Source organism: Erpetoichthys calabaricus, chromosome 13 (assembly GCF_900747795.2).
Source record: "Erpetoichthys calabaricus chromosome 13, fErpCal1.3, whole genome shotgun sequence".
NCBI lineage: Eukaryota > Metazoa > Chordata > Cladistia > Polypteriformes > Polypteridae > Erpetoichthys > Erpetoichthys calabaricus.
The window spans coordinates 99,116,635-99,142,384 of NC_041406.2; the positions used below are offsets into that span (position 1 = coordinate 99,116,635).

The 25,750-nt window shown below is 39.3% G+C and overlaps 1 protein-coding gene across 5 annotated transcripts in view; it reads left to right on the forward strand.

Moving 5' to 3' along the window:
• Positions 1-25,750, forward strand: part of LOC114663785 (intermembrane lipid transfer protein VPS13B-like) — a 908,960-nt gene that overhangs the window by 360,166 nt on the left and 523,044 nt on the right. For all 5 annotated transcript variants that reach the window (XM_051935849.1, XM_051935847.1, XM_051935848.1 and 2 more), the window contains exons 18-19: positions 10,523-10,657; positions 11,707-11,886. In XM_051935849.1, the coding sequence (XP_051791809.1) occupies positions 10,523-10,657; positions 11,707-11,886 (315 nt within the window). The remainder of the gene's footprint in view (positions 1-10,522; positions 10,658-11,706; positions 11,887-25,750) is intronic.

A 25,750-nucleotide genomic window follows, 5' to 3' on the forward strand; every position in this document is an offset into this window, starting at 1 on the left:
CCTGTCTCTCGTGCAACTCTGTGACCCTGCTGTGTAAAAAATTTCAGACATGAGCATCAGTTGGCTTTGCGCTCTAGGAACCAACATTTCAATAATTATTTACCGCTCTGATGCTGATCTTTCTGATCATAAAATAGGTCATTGCAATAGCAGTTAATGAGTAGAATTCATTATTAATTGTAGAATGATGGTATTTGAGTGTTCCTATCGAGTGCCTCTTTCTCTTGCATGATTTGGCTTAAGAGCTAATCAGCACATCGTCATCTTGTAACAGGCTTAAGTTTTGAGTTTGCTATTTTTCTGTCCAGCCATTTTAGCTCTAGACTGTCCTCAAGGAACTGTAGCACACATGCACACACACACACACACACAGACACACACCAATCATCAAGATATCGATGTTTACAGTATCAGTGGACACTAAATGTCGAAAACCAGAGATCGAAATTTTTTCAAAATCTAAAGCTTTCGCTCCTCCCCCAAACATGGTAGGTTATGGTGGGGGAGGGCGTAAAGCAAAAAACAGTAAACTTAAACTGTAAAAAATATTTTATTTGAAAATGAAACGTTAGATGTAACTTTTTTTATTAGAAATACAGGTATGAACAAAGAATGAAATGAGATGTTAGATTTTTTTTTTTTTTAAATTGAAATACAGGTATGAACACAGAATGAAAACAAGACATTAGATGTAACTTTTTTTTTAAATAGAAATACGAATATAAAAATAAAGAATGAAAAGAGACATTGCATGAAGATGAAGGTACAATTCCAAAATGCTTTCACCATGTCATTTTTCTTCATTTCTGAACCAACATTTTCCAGGATTGTTAATTTTCCTTTCAGTGTTAAACTGATGCAGTTTCTCCCTCTTTTTTTCATCAGAAAACTTTGAGAAGTGCTATAAAATTCAAACAGTACGATATCTGCACAGAACAGAACTACCCACGCAGACGCTCAGTGGACCACTAACTCAGAATTTAGCTATGTTTATGATGATGTGCCTACACGCTAGCCCAGCCTGCCCGGGACTTCTCGACACCGGAAATTTCACAACAGACTGTCTCTCTCTTTTAGACAACCTGTTGTAGGGTTCTAGAGACTTGGCACAGAAAGAGTAGGAGCATTATTAAGTATTTTTTGCATCACTTTATTATCTTTAGTGGTCATTTTTGGTCAAAAAAACATTTGTTATACAGAGATTTACATTTTGTTAAAACAAGAGTAATTTATCATGATGTTCTATAATTGTTTGTTTGTCCAGGCCCACAATAAGCATTTGTTAATCTGAAAAGATTGTTACTTCGGTATTTGCTATAACGGGATTTAACCTGTATTCAATCAATCTTTATTTATTTAAATTAGGCAATTAAAAGAAATTGAATCTTTTCTTTGTCCATATTGTCACTCACACCAACATTATTTTTAATAGTCATTACTGAATAACACATATTGCATAAATTTGTGGTTTTCAAATTTTTGCACAGGTGCAAAACTTTCCAGCTTCTGTAAGGTAATGGGCTTCTTCAGTGTAGTGTTTTCTTTACTTTGTTTGGTATGTACTTTTGGTACAATGTGATAGCTTACCGCAATTTTAGTTCAAATTCTGTCACTTTTAAGTTAAACAGTTTTTCAATATATTAAAATAGTTTTATTTTAATTGATTACTGCAATTTGATCATAGATATTGAAATTATGGAATTTATTTTCCCAAAATCAAACATTCTTCAAAGCCTTCTTTGAAACTGCATGAGAAGTTTGTGGCATGTTATCAGTCAAGGGCTTTCCCTTGATTCCATAATGCTACTAGCAGATTGCTACAGTGCAATACTGTGCATGTGCCATCTGCAACAATAGGCAGATGCTATTACAGAAACAACTGAAGTAAGAAGAACCCGCTTTCAATGGGATTTTTGTTCACATAAGTAGAACCGCACACTATAATCCATTGTCTCTATAATACTACTGGTGGAAAGTACAACGCTGCTAAAGTGGAATCTACAAAAATGCAAAACATAAACAAAGCTATAACTTCTTCTGAAGCATCCAACAAATGGTGATCATATATATGCCACCTTTAGCAAATCAAAACTTTCCATGTACAGGAGCCAGTGATGACAGCTACCTCAGAATTGAAATAGAACTTGATAATCTGCATAGCTGCAACATGCAAAGTGCTAATGGAAACAATGTAAATTAATTACTTAGGGTAATCCGTGGCTTGCAGCATCCTTCTTATTATAGTGAATTAATTGAATGTACGACAAGACACAGTATGACAACGCCATAGCAGTGTGATAGTAAAACCAGCAAAGAGTTTTAATACAGGGTTTTGTACAGTCTTATGAAACACATACAGAGTGGACATGAATAGTCCATATATAATGCAGAGAATGCAGTTTGTTGTGTTTCTGCGAAACGTGGCTAAATAACACCATCCCAGATCCCAACGTGGAGCTACCCGGGTTTAGCACAGTTAGAGCGGACAGAGATGCAAGTACCTGTGGTAAGCACAAAGGAGGAGGACTCGCTCTCTATGTTAATACACGGTGGTGTCACTCTGGACATGTTAACGTCAAAATCTCCACTTGCTGCAGGGATATCGAACTGTTGGCCGTAAGTTTACGTCCCTACTATTTGCCCGGAGAGTTTGGACATGTCATTGTTGTCATCGTGTATATCCCTCCTCGGGCAGACGTGGAGTCAGCGAGTGACATCATCCATTCCGCTGTTGCTAAGTTACAAACGCAGCACCCTGAGGCGCTTGTGCTAATCGCTGGAGACTTTAACCATGTGACGCTGGACAAAACATTGCCTGCATTCTCCCAGTATGTGGACTGTAACACCTGGGGAAATAAGACTATTGATTTACTGTATGCAAACGTTAAAGACGCATACAGCGCCACCCCGCTGCCTGCGCTTGGGAAAGGAGATCATAACCTGGTTCAGCTTCAGCCTCACTATAAACCAAAAGTTAGAGTCCTACCTACAACCACACGATCATTCAGGAAGTGGACCCCGGAGGCTGAGAATACTCTGAGAGAACTTTTTGGAACTACAGACTGGGATATCCTGCAGGGATCTCATAATGAGAACATTGAGGAAGTTGTTGACTGCACTACTGACTACATCAACTTCTGTATGGACATTGTAGTTCCAGTAAGAACAGTACGCTGCTATGCTAACAACAAGCCATGGATTACAAGTGACATCAAGGGCCTTTTGAATCAGAAGAAAAGGGCTTTTAAAGACGGTGATCAGCATGAGCTCAAGCGCGTGCAGAAGGAACTCCGAGTCCAACTCAGGGCGGCGAAGGAGCAGTACAGGAGAAAGCTGGAGCAGAAGTTGCAGAATAACAGCATGAAGGAAGTGTGGGATGGGATGAAGATCATCACTGGCTGCAGCTCGAAGCGGGGTACCACCATTGAGAGAGACGTGAAGAGAGCAAACCAAATGAACAACTTTTTTAACAGGTTTGACCACCCTAACCCACTCTCACTCTCACCTCGGAGTACTGCACCCTCCACACATCCTTCTGCTAATACCAGCATAGGAAAAACATCCCCACCCATAATAACAACAGCGCAAGTGAGCAGAGAGCTGAGGAGACTTCGTGCCAGCAAAGCAGCGGGTCCAGATGGAGTATCGCCACGACTGCTGAAGGTCTGTGCATCGGAGCTGGGGGTTCCTCTACAGCGCATCTTCAACCTGAGCCTGGAACAGGGGAGAGTCCCGAGGCTTTGGAAAACATCTTGTATCACCCCAGTCCCAAAGGTATCACGTCCTAGTGAGCTGAATGACTTTCGGCCTGTTGCTCTGACATCACATGTGATGAAGACCATGGAGAGGCTGCTGCTTCACCACCTTAGGCCACAGGTTCAACACGCCCTTGACCCTCTGCAGTTTGCATATCAGGAGAAGGTGGGAGCGGAAGATGCCATCATCTATATGCTACACCGATCCCTCTCTCACTTGGACAAAGGCAGTGGTGCTGTAAGAATTATGTTTCTAGACTTCTCTAGCGCCTTCAACACAATCCAACCTCTGCTCCTTAGGGACAAGCTGACAGAGATGGGATTAGATTCATACCTAGTGGCATGGATCGTGGACTATCTTAAAGACAGACCTCAGTATGTGCGTCTTGGGAACTGCACGTCTGACATTGTGGTCAGCAACACAGGAGCGCCACAAGGGACTGTACTTTCTCCGGTCCTGTTCAGCCTATATACATCGGACTTCCAATACAACTCGGAGTCCTGCCATGTGCAAAAGTTCGCTGATGACACTGCTATCGTGGGCTGTATCAGGAATGGGCTGGAGGAGGAGTATAGGGACCTAATCAATGACTTTGTTAAATGGTCCGACTCAAACCACCTACACCTGAACACCAGCAAAACCAAGGAGCTGGTGGTGGATTTTAGGAGGCCTAGACCCCTCATAGACCCAGTGATCATCAAAGGTGACTGTGTGCAGATGGTGCAGACCTATAAATATCTGGGAGTGCAGCTGGATGATAAATTAGACTGGACTGCCAATACTGATGCGCTGTGCAAGAAAGGACAAAGCCGGTTATACTTCCTTAGAAGGCTGGCTTCCTTCAACATCTGCAATAAGATGCTGCAGATGTTCTATCAAACAGTTGTGGCGAGCGCCCTCTTCTACGCAGTGGTGTGCTGGGGAGGCAGCATTAAGAGGAAAGACGCCTCACGCCTGGACAAACTGGTGAGGAAGGCAGGCTCTATTGTTGGCATGGAGCTGGACAGTTTAACATCTGTGGCAGAGCGAAGGGCGCTCAGCAGGCTCCTATCAATTATGGAGAATCCACTGCATCCACTAAATAATGTCATCTCCAGACAGAAGAGCAGCTTCAGCGACAGACTGCTGTCACTGTCCTGCTCTACAGACAGATTGAGGAGATCGTTCCTCCCCCAAACTATGCGACTCTTTAATTCCACCAGGGGGGGGTAAACGTTAATATTTAACATTATACATAGTTATTGTCTGTTTTTTTCACCTGTATTATTATCATTCTTTAATTTAATATTATTTATTGTATCAGTATGCTGCTGCTGAAGAATGTGAATTTCCCATTGGGATTAATAAAGTATCTATCTATCTATCTATCTATCTATCTATCTATCTATCTATCTATCTATCTATCTATCTATCTATCTATCTATCTATCTATCTATCTATCTATCTATCTATCTATCTATCTATCTATCTATCTATCTATCTATCTATCTATCTATCTATCTATCTATCTATCTAATATTTTAATGAATTCTTCATCTTATTAAATTACCTTATGCTATTGAGTTTGTGAGTCTAATTCAGTAATTGATTTCCAGTATTGCCAATTCATTATTGCTAAGTCTTTCTTCCTTGTTGTTCTGCCATGATGGCGTTAAAGGTTTTAGCAATAAAAGATTTAACTCCCAGGTATTTGAGAGTGTGGTAGCACCTCCTACCATAAGGTGGTGATGGCCTCCAGAGTGTTGAACATCTGGCAGCTTCTTTCTTCTTACAGCTTTTTGTCCAGCTGTAAAGGCAGTTCAGTTTATATAGTTTGGCTTGTACTTAATGATCCATTTTCTGAGTTAAATAAAAATAGCAGCCTCTTTTAATAATTAATAATAATTCTTTGCATTTATATAGCGTTTTTCTCACTACTCAAAGCGCTCAGCAATTGCAGGTTAAGGGCCTTGCTGAAGGGCCCAACAGAGCAGAGTCTCTTTTGGCATTTATGGGATTCGAACCGGCAACCTTCCGATTGCCAGTGCATATCCTTAGCCTCAGAGCCACCACTCCGTTTTTGGACCTACCTATATGGCTATTTACCCTATCTGTCTGGTAGGGTAGTTTGCACATTCATGAACTATTTGTTAAACTGCCTGCTTTCCATTCTTTCTTGACCATTGCCTTTTCCTCCCACCAGTGAATCCTTCATCCTAACTTCTTCCTGTAGTTGACAGCCTTTGATGTAAGTGGGCATTCAGTCCTATGTTAAGATCATTTACTGGCCAGTTCCACTTGCAGGCTTGTCAGTACCCATTCCTGTAAAGGAGAAAAATGATCTCTGTCTTTCCTATTAGGAAAGAGCTGACTGGCCTCTATTCAGTTCTCCTTTAGCTCTCCTTTGAATGAACAGCATTGCCCCAGCATATGCAAATATTTTTCTTGTATTACTATCTTCTGGGAGACAACTCTTGTTATCTTGTTATCACTCTCTTTCTATGTAGAGGGGCCTATCATCTGCTGGGATATCCCCAGACCTGTCTCTCTCATCCTCATCTTTTTGGGACATAATGCACTTGTGAAAACCCCTGACCCTTTAGTGTCCACTGTGTTTCCACACTGGCATGTATTGGACTCCTCCTAATGCCATTGGGCCTTTTCTGGATATCTCCTGTGAGATGTTGCCCAGCTCGAGCTAAAGAGCCAGATACTCTTTAACTACTTGTACTTTGTTAAAACACCTATTGTTTAATCATCAGTGTACAGAATGATATTCATTTAGTGTAATTTTTTTCAAGAGTACCTCTTATTAATTGCAGTTAATTTGAAGCAAAGCACAAAGACAGAAGTTGTCCAGATGGTTAAGATAAAATATCTGTTAAGTTTAAGATAAAAAATGCAAATTGTTCTATTATATGCCCATCAGTATGTACTGAAAGCATTTCTTATTATTGGCATGTTTGCAAACCAAAATAGAAACACAGGACAGTTAATGGGGTCTCATTCAGCATCATTTGCATATGTCACTTTCAACCAAAATGTCTTTTTATATTTTAATGACTTTCAAGGTTATGACGTTTAAATACATAACATGTATATATCTGTTTCTATATCTTAGATTTTTTAAATATTTTTATGTAATACCATACTTTTTCACTAACCAATCCATAAAACCTTTTTTTTTTCTTTCCTAGTTCTGGTCAGGTAAAAGTGATCCAGAGACTTTATCAGAAATAACATAAGTAATAAAAAGAACCCACTGTGAATGGGAGTTATTTCACACAAACAGAACCACACACGTAACCACACCTGATCATTTTTAGAGTGAACTTTTTTCCTAGTACCATGTCACAGAAAAGTGTCACAACTACACTGGAAGAATCTACATTGTGAGTTGATTATCAATCCAAGACAGAAATGTTCTTAATATGCAACCCACATCACTCTTCCCATTACACCAAATTTATCCTGTATATTTAAAGTAAAAATGTGCCTTTTTATTAAATAATATTAGGTTATTGACATTGGTAAAATTTCAAAATCAAATGATGATTAAATGTTAAGAGTGCTGATAGCTCTAAAACTGTAGCCACTAATGCAATGTTGGAGATGTTTCAAAGTTGTTTTTATTTGTTGCAGTAAACCCAAAAGTTAAAATTTAAGCAATAATGACATTTTACATGCCCAATGTTGTTTTTTTATCCAAATAAACCACAACTTTTCATCTTATCTGCTCTCTTTCATTATTAAAATATGTGATTTGCACACATTTACCCCACGGTGAGCAGTGCATAAGAACTGAATGAATCTGCTTTTGTTAAAGATCTCACCTACTTCAAGCCGCATACAGTGAATGGCTCATTACCTTTAAATGGCTATGTTGCACCACATTCTAATAATGTGTAGTTGTCTGTGATTCATCATTTACACTACATGTGACAGCTGTGCATAAAATGCAAGAAATAAATTGTTTCTGTGACAGCTCATCTTTACACATCGTTGTGCACAAAGCTTAAGTCAGATTCTGATCAGAGTTTTGACTTTATTTTGAAAATGATGTGTTTAATGTAGGACTTGATGCTATGTTTGGTACTGCTTTTAATATACCGTAACTTTGAAGTGTCACTTTTACAGTTCCAGCATCACAGATTTAATTACCATACCTGGAAGCTGTCTGCTTCAAGTTCTCCCTATGTTAGTGTACTGAGCAGTGCTATTTCAGATGCAACTTGGAATGCAGGCAACATTTCTTAGCGTACCTGTGAGTACTGTTAGGCTGTACTTGTGCCTTGTGAAGTTTTATTTGAGGATCAATCCCCTTACCCCCTTTCATCGAATGTCACAGTATTACACAACTCATGTGCAATTTGAAATGGGATATAAAATCTTACACAGCTATGTTTATCCCTTCGTTGGAGGTAGTGGGGTGGATTATACTGTGGCTAAGTCTTACGTGCTTGCTGCCCAGCAACTGCCACCTGCGACTCAAAAGTGGCTGAAAAACACAGGTTTAGCTGCATCTGTATGAATAGCTCAGCACTCAGGGCAGCTTGTTTCTTGCCCTGTGCCCAGGTCTTTCAGGAAAGGCATTGTCCCCACCTGGTTGCCCCAACACTGGAGGAAGCTGTTGCAAAAATGTATATATGTACTTCATTCCTTCCACACATGAAATTGGGCCATTTTCAATAAACAAAATACTTGATCAGTGATCGGCAAATTGGCTGATCACAAAATTCGATGTATTCAACCCCTGCTTTTCTAAGCTTTATGGTAATTTAGTTGCAGTGCTCCTTTACATAATGTATTATGATAGATGAACCGTAGTTGAGTTTGCATAAATTAAGTGTAGTCAGGGCTTGTTTTATCAGAGATCTTAGCCTTTAGGTTAAAGAAAGTGGAGTCATAAACAGAGAAAACAGAATTGGAGAAGTCATCCTGTGCATTTAGACAAACAGCAAGAAAAAATACTGACACTTGAGTCCCCACCAAAATTTTGTTTCCCTTGATCACCCTTTTTTTCCCCTCGTTTGGCTTTATCAGTGCAGCAGCTGCCCACTGATGACCACCATTGCTCTGAAAATATGTCAGTTTGCAGTCTTGAACCTACACTCACCCATCCCACATTCAGCCAACTGTTTGGCCCTCCTGACACTTATATCCTCTGTTTATCACTGCCAGCTTGAATCCCCTCACTTGCAGCTCAAGTTTTCACTGAAGACTTTATGTGGTAAAGAGTTGTAAGGAGATATACAGTATAAGTAATATATTGTTATTTCAAATACATTCATTTCATGTGTTTTCTGTGTCTACAGTGATCCTGTAAGGAGATATACAGTATAAGTAATGTTATTTCAAATACATACATTTCATGTGTGTTCTGTGTCTACAATGATCCCTGTAAATGTACGATGAAACAAGAAATGTTAAGTCTTGCAGGCACAAAGCAAATGTATTTGTTTATTATATTAAATTTAACCCCTTGAATGTGAGTTTTCACTTTTTGACAGTCATGCTTCTGTGACTTCTACTGGCACACAGACACAAGTTGTCATTTAGCATTAACTTTTGCAAGAAACAAACTTAAACAGAGTCAGTGTCAGGAGGGGCAACAGCTGGCTGAATAGCAGATGGGTGAGTGCAGGTTCAGCACTGCAAATTGACACATTTGCAAAACAAAGGCGGTTATCAGCAGGTATGCTGCATTGATAAGGCCATACAGTTTTTCTCGTGTGTGTTTGGGGAAAGTAGGCTTTTCAGGGAGAACAAAAATTTTCGCAGGCTTTCGGAATTCTAGCATTAATGAATTCAGACCTTTTTATTTTGTCCTTTAAATTAAAATGGGCACCATTTCAGTTTGGACAGCGAGATTGTTTTAAGTGCAGCATCTTGTATTTTTAGTTGGAAAAAGAAAAGATGAAGAATTTAAAATTGCTGCTTAGTAAGCAATAGGCATTAGGCTTAACAGCAAAATGTATCTTTTATTTATAAACCTGTTAAGCGTGTTAGTCTTGTGTCTTCTTGATAAACAACTTATGAACATTTGATACATTTGTGGCTTTTTTTTTTTTTTTATAAAGATTTGTAATGTGTTTATTATTTATTTCTTTGTGTCATGCAGCATATGTTTTGGTAAGAAACAACTACTACATACTTAAAATTTATATTTTATAATTACACCTCAAGTATTATGAATGTCTAGCTAATATACTGAAGAACCAAAACATACACCTTTATAAATATAGTAAATGTATATTTTAACAGTAAAAAAGCTGGAGTGCAATTTATGATTAAAAATAATTAAAACCTATAAGTACATGTATATTTACATTTAAGCAGTGTCTAATTGCCAATATTAATTAATTAATTGATTGTGTGTGAATATATATATATATATATATATATATATATATATATATATATATATTTTTTTTTTTTTTGGAGAAATGGTGAAAACTTCTTTTTTAAATTAAGCCTTTTTTCAGATGGATACATTACAATCTTTATAATATTAATATTAATAATAATAATAATAAATTTTATTTATATTGCACTTTATATTTTAGCAAAGTTTTTAATAAGACAACTGTTAATTCAAACAATGGCCACTGGAGGTTAGTTTACCTTTGATGTGCAGTATTGTACAGGAGGCGTGCATACATTCAGGCACCTGGTGTAATCAACAATTAAATCACAATTAGAAGAAATTAAACTATAATTAGGTGAAATTAGACTATTACATATTTAAGTACAACAGGCCAGTTCATTTGCAGGTTTTTTTTATTAGGTGTGAAATCTCAGAATCTACTGCCAACTCTCGAGGGTTCCATCCAGAACGTGGAATTGAAGTACTGCAGCAAATCTTTGGTAAAATGTGCATCTGGGACTGTGGGATCAATAAAAGTATGTGCCAAAGCCCCAGGTATGTGCAGCTGGACCATGTAAAACTTTATTGCCTGTGTTGGAGAGTTGGCTTAACTTTTTACAAGGGAAGTTACTAAAAAATGAATTTATTTACTATGCTTAAGAATCAGTCTTTCTTATTTTTATGAAGATTTGCAGCTAATGGCTTATGTAATTTCTGTTACCATCTACAAAATAACTTTGAATAATTACTGTTATTATGGGTTGTGTATTGATTGCAGTTGATAAAGATTAGTAATATTAATCAGCTGTACACTTTTGGGTGCATTTCTATTTTAAGTAACAAATATGGCAGAATTGTACAATGTATTCAAACTAATGAAACACTTAACTCTTACTATTTCGATATTTCCAAATATGCCTACTACTCTTCAGAAAACAGGTTATTTTTCAGTACAGTTATTTGTGGTTTAATGACATTGGCAAGCAGATGTTTTATAGGTTTAAATTAGTCATGAGTTTAGATGTGATTAAAGTTATATCTCTTTCTCAAAAAATAATTTGGTCAAATAAACTTGGATATCTTAATATCAGTGTTAAAAAAACACTATATTAGAGCTTCAGAGTCCTAGATTCAAATCCTAGCCTTAGGTTTTTCTATTTAGCATTGTCATTTTGTTTCTTTTTGTGTACTTAAAAGAAGTAACTATTTTTGATATTAACTATGTTAAAGCTGCTTACTTCATTTATTTTATCTATGTAAAAAGTTACTTTTAAAATATTCAGCTGTTTTTCTTTTGATATATCTTGACTTTAGTTTTAGAAATTCCAATCACCCAGAAACTACATTTTTTTGCCATGTGTGCAAAAAGTAAATGCAAAATATTGAAACAAGTAATAAGTACCACAGACCTTTCACACCATTTTATGAAAAATTATACTGATTATAATTATTCTGATTCATTAGAGTTCTTGATGGACTGAAATATGCATATGTGTGTCTGTATTTACTTAGAAAAGAACTCAACTGATATTAACAAATGTTAAAAAAAAAAGAAAAGTATGCTAAGCTATTGATTCATCATCACACTTTTTGTAATTTACCAGGAACAAGTGAAAGTGTGAAGGAAAAATTAATTCCTATAATCCAAGGTCCTTCTGATACTAAAGACCTGTATATGAGCAAGTGGCTTAATGAAAGCAGAAAACCTGAATCTCTTCTTGCTCCAGACTTAATTGCCTTCACTGTACAAGTCCCACAGCAGATGGAAGACTGTCATAATTCAGGTGAGCTGATCAAAGACAAGTTTGTACTCTTAATTATTTTTAATTTAATTACATCGCCTAATGTTAAGTCATTTCTGCAAGACAAGTTGCATGTTTGTAGAGTCTACTGTTTACACTGTGAAAATAAATATCAAAATTTATACATTTTAAGCTTCTTGTAATTACATCAATTATAACAAACCACATGATCTTGATGGTAAAACATATGTATCATGTAGTCTCTTAAAGTATTTAGGCACATGCGAAACTCCATACAACTTGTTAAAATGATTATTTTTTGTTTATTTGAAATTATACCATATTGTACAGATTGTTTTGCTTTCTTATTTTTAGTCTTTCACCTTAACAATGGTTGAATAGTGTGATTGCAAAAAATATTGTATCAATTCATTACTTGCCTGAAAAGATAACCTTTCTTTGAAAGGTATTTGACATACTAACAAATAATTCATTTTTTTATCATAAAAATGTAATGAAAAGTGGAATAGATATGAACTATAATTTGCACTATGACTTTAGAATGAGAAATTCTTAACAGATGTGGAAAAATATAAATTGTTACACTGATTATTTGTGAAGATTATTTGTCTCAGCACCTTGTGATTCTGATGGCTATCCTCCATCCACCGCTTTGCAGTTTTTCTACTCCTTTGATCACTTTTTCTATCTATCTATCTATCTATCTATCTATCTATCTATCTATCTATCTATCTATCTATCTATCTATCTATCTATCTATCTATCTATCTATCTATCTATCTATCTATCTATCTATCTATCTATCTATCTATCTATCTATCTATCTATCTATCTATCTATCTATCTATCTATCTATCTATCTATCTATCTATCTATCTATCTATCTATCTATCTATCTATCTATCTAAGTTATTAAAGTAGACTGCATTGGCACTGAACTTTGTTCCATAATCTTATTGTTGTTCTTGAGAATTGTACTAATGGTGTAATGATTCATCTGGTATGAGTGGGCAACATCAACCATCTTCTCACCGGGCTTCCTTTACTTTATTATGTCCACTTTTGTTTCTGTTGTGGTGGCCTGGTGTTTTTTCTAGCACTGCTACCTGCATCACAACTGCTTTTGTGCTTAACACCCAACATGTTGGCATGTTTAGAAAGGCAAAATGGGTGAATATAATCACAATAACACACAAGAGTTTTATGGAGAACACACGTTCCAATGAGCCCACGTGGGTACATATGAGAGTGCTGTTGTTTTCGACTCGAAGTCTCCTGCTTCCTGCACCTGCTGCCACCATTTGGTGGACATGAAAATTATCCTTACATTCTAATTTTGGACTTGAGGACTACTTTATTTGTATATATGAAAGTTCTCAACTCGAAAGTTCATAAGTAGGGGAGTATCTGTAAATTGCTGGGTAATTCAGATAAAACTAATACAATCCTATTGCTGCCTCTGTCTTTCAAATGCTAAACATATCTGTCAACAGAGTCCTGAAAGGACACCATATCAAAGCTCAGATTTCACTAAATTTTTTTGTACGTACTGAAATTTATTTGACAAGTTTAAGCTAAATCACTCAAGAGCAGTGCCTGAGAGCCCAGTGTAATTTTCAACCCTGTGTAACAGTATAGAAATGGTGTGTGGTGTCAGAGACTTTGGTTAAATCTAATGGCACAATAACTGTAGCATTTCTTTAATTAGAAGACATTAAAATCAAAGTAACAACATAAATTAATCCTATTTCTATATTGTGACCAGTATGAAAGGCTGAATGAAACTCTTTAAGTAATTTGTATTGAATAAAGTGAGACTAAAAAAGTCTTTTTGGAGTCCCTGGAGGGGGTGCTAGAGGGCATACCTTCTGGGGACTCCCTCGTTCTGCTGGGAGACTTCAATGCTCACGTGGGCAATGACAGTGAGACCTGGAAGGGTGTGATTGGGAGGAATGGCCCCCCTGATCTGAACCCGAGCGGTGTTTTGTTATTGGACTTCTGTGCTCGTCACAGATTGTCCATAACGAACACCATGTTCAAGCATAGGGGTGTTCATATGTGCACTTGGCACCAGGACACCCTAGGCCTCAGTTCGATGATCAACTTTGTGGTCATGTCGTCGGACTTGCGGCCACATGTCTTGGACACTCGGGTGAAGAGAGGGGCGGAGCTGTCAACTGATCACCACCTGGTGGTGAATTGGCTTCGTTGGTGGGGGAGGATGCCGGTCAGGCTTGGTAGGCCCAAACGTGTTGTGAGGGTCTGCTGGGAACGTCTGGCAGAGCCCCCTGTCAGAAGTAGCTTCAACTCCCAACTCCGGCAGAACTTCGACCACATCCCGAGGGAGGTGGGGGACATTGAGTCCGAATGGGCCATGTTCCGTGCCTCTATTGTTGAGGCAGCTGACCGGAGCTGTGGCCGTAAGGTGGTCGGTGCCTGTCGTGGCGGCAATCCCCGAACCCGTTGGTGGACACCGGCGGTGAAGGATGCCGTCAAGCTGAAGAAGGAGTCCTACGGGACCCCTTTGTCCTGTGGGACCCTGGAGGCAGCTGATAGGTACCGGCAGGCCAAGCGGAATACGGCTTCGGTGGTTGCTGAGGCAAAAACTCGGGCGTAAGAGGAGTTTGGGGAGGCCATGAAGAACGACTTTTCAGACGGCTTCGAGGAGATTCTGGTCCACCATCCGGCGTCTCAGGAAGGGGAAGCAGTGCAGTGTCAGCACTGTATATGGTGGGGATGGTGCACTGCTGACCTCGACTCGGGACGTTGTGGGTCGGTGGGGGGATTACTTCGAAGACCTCCTCAATCCCATTAACATGCCTTCCAATGAGGAAGCAGAGCCTGGGGACTCAGAGGTGGGCTCCCCCATCTCTGGGACTGAGGTCACCGAGGTGGTCAAAAAACTCCTTGGTGGCAGGGCCCCGGGGGTGGATGAGATACGCCCAGAGTTCCTCAAGGCTCTGGATGTTGTAGGACTGTCTTGGTTGACATGCCTCTGCAACATCGCATGGACATCAGGGACAGTGCCTCTGGATTGGCAGACCGGGGTGGTGGTCCCCCTCTTTAAGAAGGGGGATCGGAGGGTGTGTTCCAACTACAGAGGGATCACACTCCTCAGCCTCCCTGGAAAAGTCTATTCAGGGGTCCTGGAGAGGAGGGTCCGTCGGATAGTCGAGCCTCGGATTCAGGAGGAACAGTGTGGTTTTCGTCCTGGTCGCGGAACAGTGGACCAGCTCTATACACTTAGCAGGGTCCTGGAGGGGGTATGGGAGTTTGCCCAACCAGTCTACATGTGTTTTGTGGACTTGGAAAAGGCATTCGACCGTGTCCCTCGGGGAATCCTGTGGGGGGTACTCCGAGGAGTATGGGGTACCGGCCCCCCTGGTAAGAGCTGTTCGGTCCCTGTACGATCGGTGCCAGAGCTTGGTCCGCATTGCCGGCAGTAAGTCGAACCCGTTTCCAGTGAGAGTTGGACTCCGCCAGGGCTGCCCTTTGTCACCGATTCTGTTAATAACTTTTATGGGCAGAATTTCTAGGCGCAGCCAGGGCGTTGAGGGGGTCCGGTTTGGTGGGCTCAGGATTGGGTCACTGCTTTTTGCAGATGATGTTGTCCTGTTTGCTTCATCAGGCCGTGATCTTCAGCTCTCTCTGGATCGGTTCGCAGCCGAGTGTGAAGCGGCTGGGATGGGAATCAGCACCTCCAAATCCGAGACCATGGTCCTCAGCCGGAAAAGGGTGGAGTGCCCTCTCAGGGCTGGTAGCGAGATCCTGCCGCAAGTGGAGGAGTTCAAGTATCTCGGGGTCTTGTTCACGAGTGAGGGAAGAATGGAGCGTGAGATCGACAGGCGGATCGGTGCGGCATCCGCAGTAATGCGGGGCGCTGCATCGGTCTGTCGTGGTGAAAAAGGAGCTGAGCCGCAAGGCGACGCTCTCAATTTACCAGTCGATCTATGTTCCTACCCTCACCTATGGTCATGAGCTATGGGTAGTGACCGAAAGAACGAGATCGCGAATACAAGCGGCTGAAATGAGTTTCCTCCGCAGGGTGTCTGGGCTTTCCCTTAAAGATAGGGTGAGAAGCTCAGTCATCCGGGAGGGGCTCCTCCGCATCGAGAGGAGTCAGATGAGGTGGCTCGGGCATCTGATCAGGATGCCTCCTGGACGCCTCCCTGGTGAGATGTTCTGGGCACGTCCAACCGGGAGGAGGCCCCGGGGAAGACCCAGGACACGCTGGAGGGACTGTGTCTCTCGGCTGGCCTGGGAACGCCTTGGGATTCTCCCAGAAGAGCTAGAAGAAGTGGCCGGGGAGAGGGAAGTCTGGGCATCTCTGCTCAAGCTGCTGCCCCCGCAACCCGACCTCGGATAAGCGGGAGACAATGGATGGATGGATGGATGGAGACTAAAAAAGATATGTGGCAAGTGCTTTGGAAAGAGAAGGTAAATATGAATTAGGGTTATAATTATTAAGCATATTAAGCATTAATGCATTAAGCATTGCTCAATACTTTGTCGATGCACCTTTGGTAGCAATTACAGCTTCAAGTCTTTTTGAATATGATGCCACAAGCTTGGCACACCTATCCTTTGCCAGTTTCGCCCATTCCTCTTTGCAGCATCTCTCAAGCTCCATCAGGTTGGATGGGAAGCGTCGGTGCACAGCCAATTTAAGATCTCTCCAGAGATATTCAATCGGATTCAAGTCTGGGCTCTGGCTGGGCCACTCAAGGACATTCACAGAGTTGTCCTGAAGCCACTCCTTTGATATCTTGGCTGTGTGTTTAGGGTCGTTGTCCTGCTGAAAGATGAACCGTCGCCCTAGTGTGAGGTCAAGAGCGCTCTGGAGCAGGTTTTCATCCAGGATGTCTCTGTCCATTGCTGCAGTCATCTTTCCCTTTATCCTGACTAGTCTCCCAGTCCCTGCCGCTGAAAAACATCCCCACAGCATGATGCTGCCACCACCATGCTTCACTGTAGGGATGGTATTTGCCCGGTGATGAGCAGTGTCTGGTTTCCTCCAAACGTGACGCCTGGCATTCACACCAAAGAGTTCAATCTTTGTCTCATCAGACCAGAGAATTTTCTTGCTCGTGGTCTGAGAGTCCTTCAGGTGCCTTTTGGCAAACTCCAGGCGGGCTGCCGTGTGCCTTTTACTAAGGAGTGGCTTCCGTCTGGCCACTCTACCATACAGGCCTGATTGGTGGATTGCTGCAGAGATGGTTGTCCTTCTGGAAGGTTCTCCTCTCTCCACAGAGGACCTCTGGAGCTGTGACAGAGTGACCATCGGGTTCTTGGTCAGTTTAGATGGCCGGCCAGCTCTAGGAAGAGTCCTGGTGGTTTCGAACTTCTTCCACTTACGGATGATGGAGGCCACTGTGCTCATTGGGACCTTCAAAGCAGCAGAAATTTTTCTGTAACCTTCCCCATATTTGTGCCTCGAGACAATCCTGTCTCGGAGGTCTACAGGACAATACCTTTGACTTCATGCTGGTTTGTGCTCTGACATGAACTGTCAACTGTGGGACCTTATATAGACAGGTGTGTACCTTTCCAAATCATGTCCAATCAACTGAATTTACCACAGGTGAACTCCAATTAAGCTGCAGAAACATCTCAAGGATGATCAGGGGAAACAGGATGCACCTGAGCTCAATTTTGAGCTTCATGGCAAAGGCTGTGAATACTTATGTACATGTGCTTTCTCAATTTTTTTATTTTTAATAAATTTGCAAAAATCTCAAGTAAACGTTTTGCACGTTGTCATTATGGGGTGTTGTGTGTAGAATTCTGAGGAAAAAAATGAATTTAATCCATTCTGGAATAAGGCTGTAACATAACAAAATGTGGAAAAAGTGTGCTGTGAATACTTTCCGGATGCACTGTAATATTATCAAATCTATTACAAAATCTGTGCTTCTCATATGTGTAATGATTTTGCATGGCAGTTGTCATTTAAGTGTTTGACTGATTACCAGCTGTTCTAAACATTGCACATGGGTTATTTGTGCTTTTATTTGTTGGTCTGTAAGCGTAGTCACAGCAAGTCAGAAAAGAGTTTTTACTACAGTATACCTTTTATCATTGTATGTTAATGCAGTTTGGAAGGACCTGAAGCATTGTTGTTCTCTATCTGAGCTGTAGTTATCAGCATCTAATTTAAAAGAATGAGTGGATCATTATCACTTTTTGACTGGGGCTGATGTATCAAAGACAATTTTGTTTAGTGTAGTAATGATTAAACATTGAATCTTTACACGCAGAGTAATAATTAGAACAATGTATTTTGATTATTATGAGCTGAACTTTTAACAGTTTAGCAAAAACCTACTGAGCTTATCATTGAGTATTTATTAAAAGTGTCTCCATATCTAAATAAATATTAAAATCATCAATTAATACTACAGCATCAAAATTTTATAACATGTTTTGTAAAAGAGGTCAAATTAAGTCAAGTAATTAATGTGGCCCAGGAGATCTATAAACTGATATAATTGTGGTAGAGACTCCCCTTTTAAAATTTTTTGAAATGTCATGACAAAGCCAAAATCACATATTAGTGAAAATTTGGCAAATTTTTGTAAACTTTCTCTTAGAGTAGGGGGCACTTTTCACTGACCCCATTCCTTCTTGCTTTATCTGGTTGCTTTATCTTGCTTTGCCACTGCCTCACCTTAATTAGGACGTGCGATGCGTATAATAAGGTTTCAATATGGATTGACTAGAGTAGAATAGGAGAAGGTGAAATTATATTGCCAATGATAAACTATGCTCTTCTTGTGAGATTAAGGTACCTCTTTAAATGTAGCAGTGAATTTAATCTCAAACTTCAGAAGCTTTTCAGGTCTAAAAATAAAATGGAGTAAGAGAGTACTAATGCCTCTAGATTCACTGCACGCTGCTTTGACTGAGCCCTCTATGCAGCTCAAATATGAAAAGCAGTTTTAACATTTAGGGAGGGTTGTTTTAAAATCTATACAGGAATATCATTAGTTAAATATCATGTCACTGCTGACCAAAATGAAAGCTAAATTACTCACTGGGTGTAAATTAAACTCTGACAGTTCTGATGTGTATTAACTAAGTAAAAAGATCCTTTTGCCTCAGCTTGTATATGTGCTGTGTGGCATTCTTCTGGGATTTGATCTAGAATAAAGATCACTTCATTTTTAAATTATGAATGCTTCAGAAAACAAAAGACCTAGTGGGTGGCTTTGTTGAACCCATGGGTATACTTTTTAGCTGTTTAGTCCCAGAATCTGGTGGAATGACAATATGTAAATCTTAAGGAGTCTGTTATTTTACATTATACTACCGGGTCTCAAAATCTCTTGGAAAATCTAGAGCAGGTAAATTTGAAAAATTAATAATTTCATTTCTTACATAATCAATTGCTCCAAATGCCATGGACTAAAATCCAATTCACTGATTTCATTCTATGGATTGAGGGACAGATAGTCATACAGTCTTTTTTAATGATGCCCTACAATCTTATCAAGATTTACAACAAGAGTATACTCTTCTTAACATATTGCTGTATAGATTATTACTGCGTGCAATTCAAATGCATTCAAGAACAGTTAAGATATTCCTAATCTCAACCTTCTTAAATATCTTGGGACATTCCGTAAGCAATTAAGGCTTACATGTTGGGAAGTTATGGTTGTTTCCTGGATTTCTTCCTGGGCAAAAAAAAAATTCCTGTCAACTATACCAATACTGTAGATCTGAAAATGGAAGTACCTGGGAGACTTGGATATTGATAAGTATGCACAAGCAGCACGGGTAAAAACATTGTTTCAAGCAAGGAAACAGCTAATGATGAGAAATCATAGCTAACTGATTATTGGCTTAATGCTATTATTTTAATCCTAGAAATTGAGAAGTGAGTTTTTCAACATACCCCTTTGTGTGGCAAAGTTTAAGAACATTTAGGTATGTTGGTAATGAACTTTGCACCATTAGAACTGTTACAGGATAAAGCTTTTGGGCTATAGGATGTACCTTTCATTTGTGTTCAGCTCCCAGTTGCTCCGATTTCATTTTAACCAGTGAGAGAATCTCATATGAATAATAAGTTATATGTACAGTATAGGATGGCTGCTATCATCTGCATTTCTAGTGTTTCTTGTAAAAAGCAATGTAGGCAGCCTATTTTTTTTCTTAGTCTTAAGGTGACTCTGATATTCCAATATAGGGGGACTTGGTAATAAATTAAACAATAACACAAAGACTGTTTTTGATTATGATGATAATGCTTTATTGAATATCAGTTCAATGTTAACATTAGTTAAGGGCTGCATGATATGAACAGGTACCTGGGCACTTCATGTGTTAAAAACTTAGGTAAGCTGTCGCTTGCTGTGTTGAAATTCAATATATTTTCACTCTGGATATGCTTAAAGGGAATAAATGAGGGGTTGGGGGAGGAGTTTTTTATTTGCTTGTTTTTAAAACATAAACTAATAAATAAAATCTTCTTGCAAAAAACTTTTATGGTGATACTGGCCTAAATAATTGCCTAGCAGATTGTCATTTGATTGCTCTCAGATGCAGTAAAAACTTACTACATCTTGCCTGATTATTTGTATTTTGAATAATTATGAAATAACATATTCGTTGACCCTGTCAAAAATGAAACATAAAACTATTAAGGAGCATTGTGCAATCAAATTTGGCATAAACCTCCACAAATTCAGCAGAAACATACAGGAAGTTTATATCCCAGTCTGTTTTTTTTCATTGGTGCAAAGCTTTATGCGTCCTGAAATTAGAAAAGATTTTGTCATCTGCTATGACAGTGAACCCATTAACAGTAAATTATCAGTTAAGACGTTTCAAGCCTTTGAGCCACATTCAAATGCATCTGGTTCCCAAATAATCACAAGATCCATCGCCATAGCATATTTTTCTCTTCCCTAAGTTGAAGAATCACCAAAAAGGGAAGGCATTTTTCGATAGGTTCAAAACATACAAAGAGTAGTAACCGATGTATTAGTAGACTTCACATTAAGGAAATTTCCAAGATGTGTTAAATCAGGAGAGTTAACATGTAACAATTTTTACAGTAGAATTTTCCTTAACATCAGTTTCAGTAATTTCATGAGATGTTTTAATGTCTAATGCAAGTACTTCAAACAATATATAAAATCACATATTTCAAAGCAATAAGAAGTTTATTGTATATAATTATTCCAAGGACAAGTCATCTATCAATATTTTTTATTCATGAAGGAAGGTTAAATATTTCATTGCTGCCTCGCCTGAAAGCATATTGTCATATTTATATGTTAGGTTTCAGCAAAGTGACAGAGAATAGACTGTGTAGTTTTTCTGTTCTCTATACTTTCTGTTGTGTACTATACTATAAAGTTGTTAACCAGAGAAGCTTCATGTCCCTGTATGTGAATATTTATCAAACTGCAAACGCATGTTAAACTAGATGTTTTTTGTACTGGCTTTATTAGTGCTGGGCGGTATGACCAAAATTCTATATCACGGTATTTTTCAAAATTATACCGGTTTCACGGTATTTGACGGTATTTTTTTCCCCCTGCATGAGTGGATGTTAATCACATTTTCCACAGCAATTACTGCAGTAGACTGGCTAAGAATAACCTATTCCACTGTCATGAGAATTGTACATTGTACACAAAAAACTTTTTAATATGCGTACTTGTATTACTACCAGGTTTGCATGGCCCCATAAAGTGATAGTTTTCAAGGGGGGTGGCACTAATGAGGAGAACGAATCACATTGCATGACAGATGCAGTCAAAATATAGAGCCTTTTTATTGAACAAATTTTGCAAACAACTTAAACTAAAATCCAAAAAAGTGGCGCCAGCACATCGCAGGGTGAGTACGAGCAATACGTACACTAGCAGGGTCAATATAGCATAACAAATCCCCACATCCTACATGACTTTGAAAGGAAACTGAAGCACGCTGAGTAAACCCACCAGAAAAACATGCAAATTCAAGGCAGGAAAACACCCTGGACCCCCTTGCAGCGAGGCAGCAGTGCACCCTCCACGCCACCCCGTGCCCCCACATGATAATACATGCTTTAATCCATTTCATCATGAAAATGATATCAAGTATTTATCTTAGCATTCTAAATGTTCAGGGAGCAGGACTATCATGAAATTAATGTATTCTGTGTGGTGATTGCTACCTGCGCCTCCTCTTAGTGCAAGAGGAAGTCAGTTTAAGAAGCCACATACTGATTTAACATGGCTCCGTGAACACTTAACACAAAGCATTTAATGTGCTACATAACTTATGATGGGGTTTGAGAAAATCTAGTAAATTAAATATCTCTCTATTATAAAAGAAAATCGTGTTGGATGGAATCACTGGGAGACAATACGTGATCATCACAGAAGACAAATAAAAGACCCATGAGACAAAAGAGAATGGCCACGGAGTGTCTCGCGGGGATATAGAACATGAGATTCTTGCAAGACACGACGCGACAGCAGCTGTCTCCCCCCCCCCCCCCCCCTTTCACAATGGGAGCAGCGTTTATACGTTCTGCAAGAAAGAGATTTAACCACGCACAGGGCCGGAAATAAAGGACAATTATTATTTTTACAGTGTCACGCGAGACAAGGCAGTGAGCCATCATTTAAAACAATGTCCACAGACATCTAACCTAGCAGTTGTTGGATTGCTTTTGGCAGACACACATCATGGTGCTCCCAGCTCTTGAAACAACGGCATGCGACAAGCAAAACAGGCAGCTCGCCAGCAGCAGAAAGACAGCTGATCCTTATCGTGCGTTCAGCAGAAAACCCCCCCCCCCCCCCCCCCCCCCCCCCCCCCCCCCCCAACGCGAGCAGCGTTATACGTCTTGTGAGAAAGAGATGTAACTATGCACGGGGCCGGAAATAAAGGCTTAAATTAACGATGGTGAAATACACATGCAGAGAAAGGTACAGAATATGAAAACAGTACAATTCGAAAGTATTGTGGCATCCCAGCCAGGTTGAAGCCTTTTTTGTTTTAAGTGACTGATAGGTCCGATTGAGGGGGGGGGTGGAGTAAAGCACGGAAGACTGATAGCAAGGTACTGATTGATGCAGTAAGGGGGAGGTGAGACCCGGAGGAGGAGGGGTTGGAGAGGGTGCTAGACAGTTGTGTTTGGGGTTACGAAGTCGGCAATTGTTCAAGTAAAACTTTTGTGACACTTCATTACGTCAGTTGCTACAGTAACAAAAAAAATATAGTAAAGATCGCATTAGTGCAAACAAAAGGTAATTAATCATCAGAGCCAGGTGTAATTGAAAAAATAGCAGGACAAATCGAGGTCAGAAATGAAAGGCGAAGAGTAGAAAACAAAGTCTTTTCGCCTTCGCATCATTCAGTGCACAAAACGTGGATTTACACAATAATGGACCATACGCTATGAGAATCTTTGGTCCCACAACAGTTAAAGCAACGACAAGTTTAATTTCAAAGAATACACAATTCGGTCAGGTGTATATTTATGATGACGGAGAAGTGATGCAAATTTTAACAGGTGACGAGAAAGGTGATGTATATATTCTGCAAATAACATTAGACACTAAAGGAGATCTTGATATGCCATTCGTATTAAAATATTTACAGTTTACAGTGAGAATAGCTTTTGCTATGACAAATAACTAATCACATGGACAACCATTAGAAAAAGTCGGATTATTTATTAGAGAAACAGAAACAATATTCACTCACGGGCAGTTATACGTTCCGTTGTCACAATGTGTCTCCAAAACAGATTCAAAATTCTATGCGATCTTGAAGAAAAGGTAATTCCTAATATTGTTTTTAATAAACCTTTAAATTAAAAGTGCAACTAATGAAATTGAAACAATTCCAAAGAAAAAAAAAGCTTTTAAAATTGTATATCCGATTAACCAAACAGCAGCATGGTGGGTGCTTCACGGGTCCTCCCTGCGTGGAGTTTGCATGTTCTCCCCGTGTCAGCGTGGCTTGCCAACGGGTGCTCCGGGTTCTTCCCACAGTCCAAAGACATGCAGGTTGGGTTGATTGGCGATTCTAAATTGTCCCTAGTGTGTGTGTGTGCGTGCCCTGCAGTGGGCTGGCGCCCTGCCCGGGTTTGTTTCCTGCCTTGCGCTCTGTGTTGGCTGAGATTTGCTCCAGAAGACCTCCATGACCCTGTAGTTAGGATATAGCGGGTTGGATAATGGATGGATGGATGGATGTATGGATTAACCAAACACAGGGGTTGGCGAGCGAAGGCCCCTTAGTTCATTTTAAGATGAAGTTTAGTTTACGATGTTCTACTTTAATGACAGATTACGAGAATAAAGTCAACATGTCAACTTTAATCTCGACATAAACGGTGAGAATAAAGTCGACATTGTCATAAGTGTCGAGATTAAAGTGGAAATGTCGAGAATAAAATTCAATATGTCATCACACTATTACACAGTACCTAGGTATATTACACAGTACTGAAAAAAATGTAACAAGTACAACTTGGCTTGCAGTATTATCCAGTAGTACAGAAAAAGTATTCACATATTTGAACATAATGGTCCACATCCGACCTTTTAAAACCAAAGTATCTCCAGATAACAGACACAGATCCTTTTTTCTGCAAAAGTTCTTCTGTGTCATCATGTTCAACTTTACTGTCTGCTACAGCTTCAGCTTCAGTTTCGGAATGTCTGTCATGTACTCCGCTGCATGCATGTTTAGCGGTGCAGCAGTGAAAAAAAGGTTCCCCCCCCAAACAGTTTCATGTGCGCCACGTTCTGAATGTCGTTTAGGCTATTTAAACCGGTGTTGCGGTATAAAGAAAAATCCATATCATACAAAAATAAAAAACGTTTTTTTGGTATGAACCAGTATACCCGCCATCGGTACTAGGTTTTATATTAATACTAAGTTGGCAAGTTAATTAGGTTTACCTGCTACCTTCAGGTGAACACATTTTACATTCTAACACATCATATGTCATGTAAAAGCTGTCTGTGATATAATCATATTGATCAATATGTCTGACATTAGGTGGTATTTGATTAAACATTGAAATGGGTTCAGCGAATTTGAATACGGCATGATAGTTGGTGCTACGTATGTTAATTCTCCCAGATGGCTGTTGTCATGCTCATACCAAAACCAGAAAACTTGAAATTATAGATTAACCTGATGATAAAAACAGATTGAACATCAGAGGAGTTGAAGAAGAATTGAAAAAATATACAAAACAGACAGATAGGCTACGACTATGCAAATCACCGCCACCAGATTAGACATTTTTGCTGTCACACTCATACCAGATTTACTAACAGAACTTTGAGTGTTAGTGAAGTAAATGGGGAAAAAATTGCCGACAAGTTAGCTAAGTGTGAAGATGGACCCTAAACTGGATGGACTGGTAGATGTCCTAAAGTCAGAGAAGTCATTTAATTTATACCTTCACAATATGCAGAATTGGGTAGATATGTAGCAGATGACATTTAATGTAAATAAAATATGTGATATTTGACACATTGTAAGAAAAGGTTTAGCTGTAATTGCAGAATTTGGATCTGAAACTTGAAAATTCACATTTTGTAAAAAAAAAAATTTGGGAATCAAATTGGACTCATTATAGTGCACAACTAGATAATTAGACAGAAGCATTTAAGATGCTAATAGTGTGTTGAGTTACATAAAACTTTGTGCAGATCATGACAAAAAATGGTATTCTTAAGCTTTACAGCATTCTTGTGCAGCCTTATCTGTAATATGTTGGGGCCAGTTTCATATCTATTTTTGCAATAAAGATATAGCAACAATAGAGAAATTCCAGAGAATAATAACTAGACTGTCTGATACCAAGGACTATAGGGTATGAGCTGTTAGGAAAGTAAGGATCTGAACCTTTTAAGTTCAT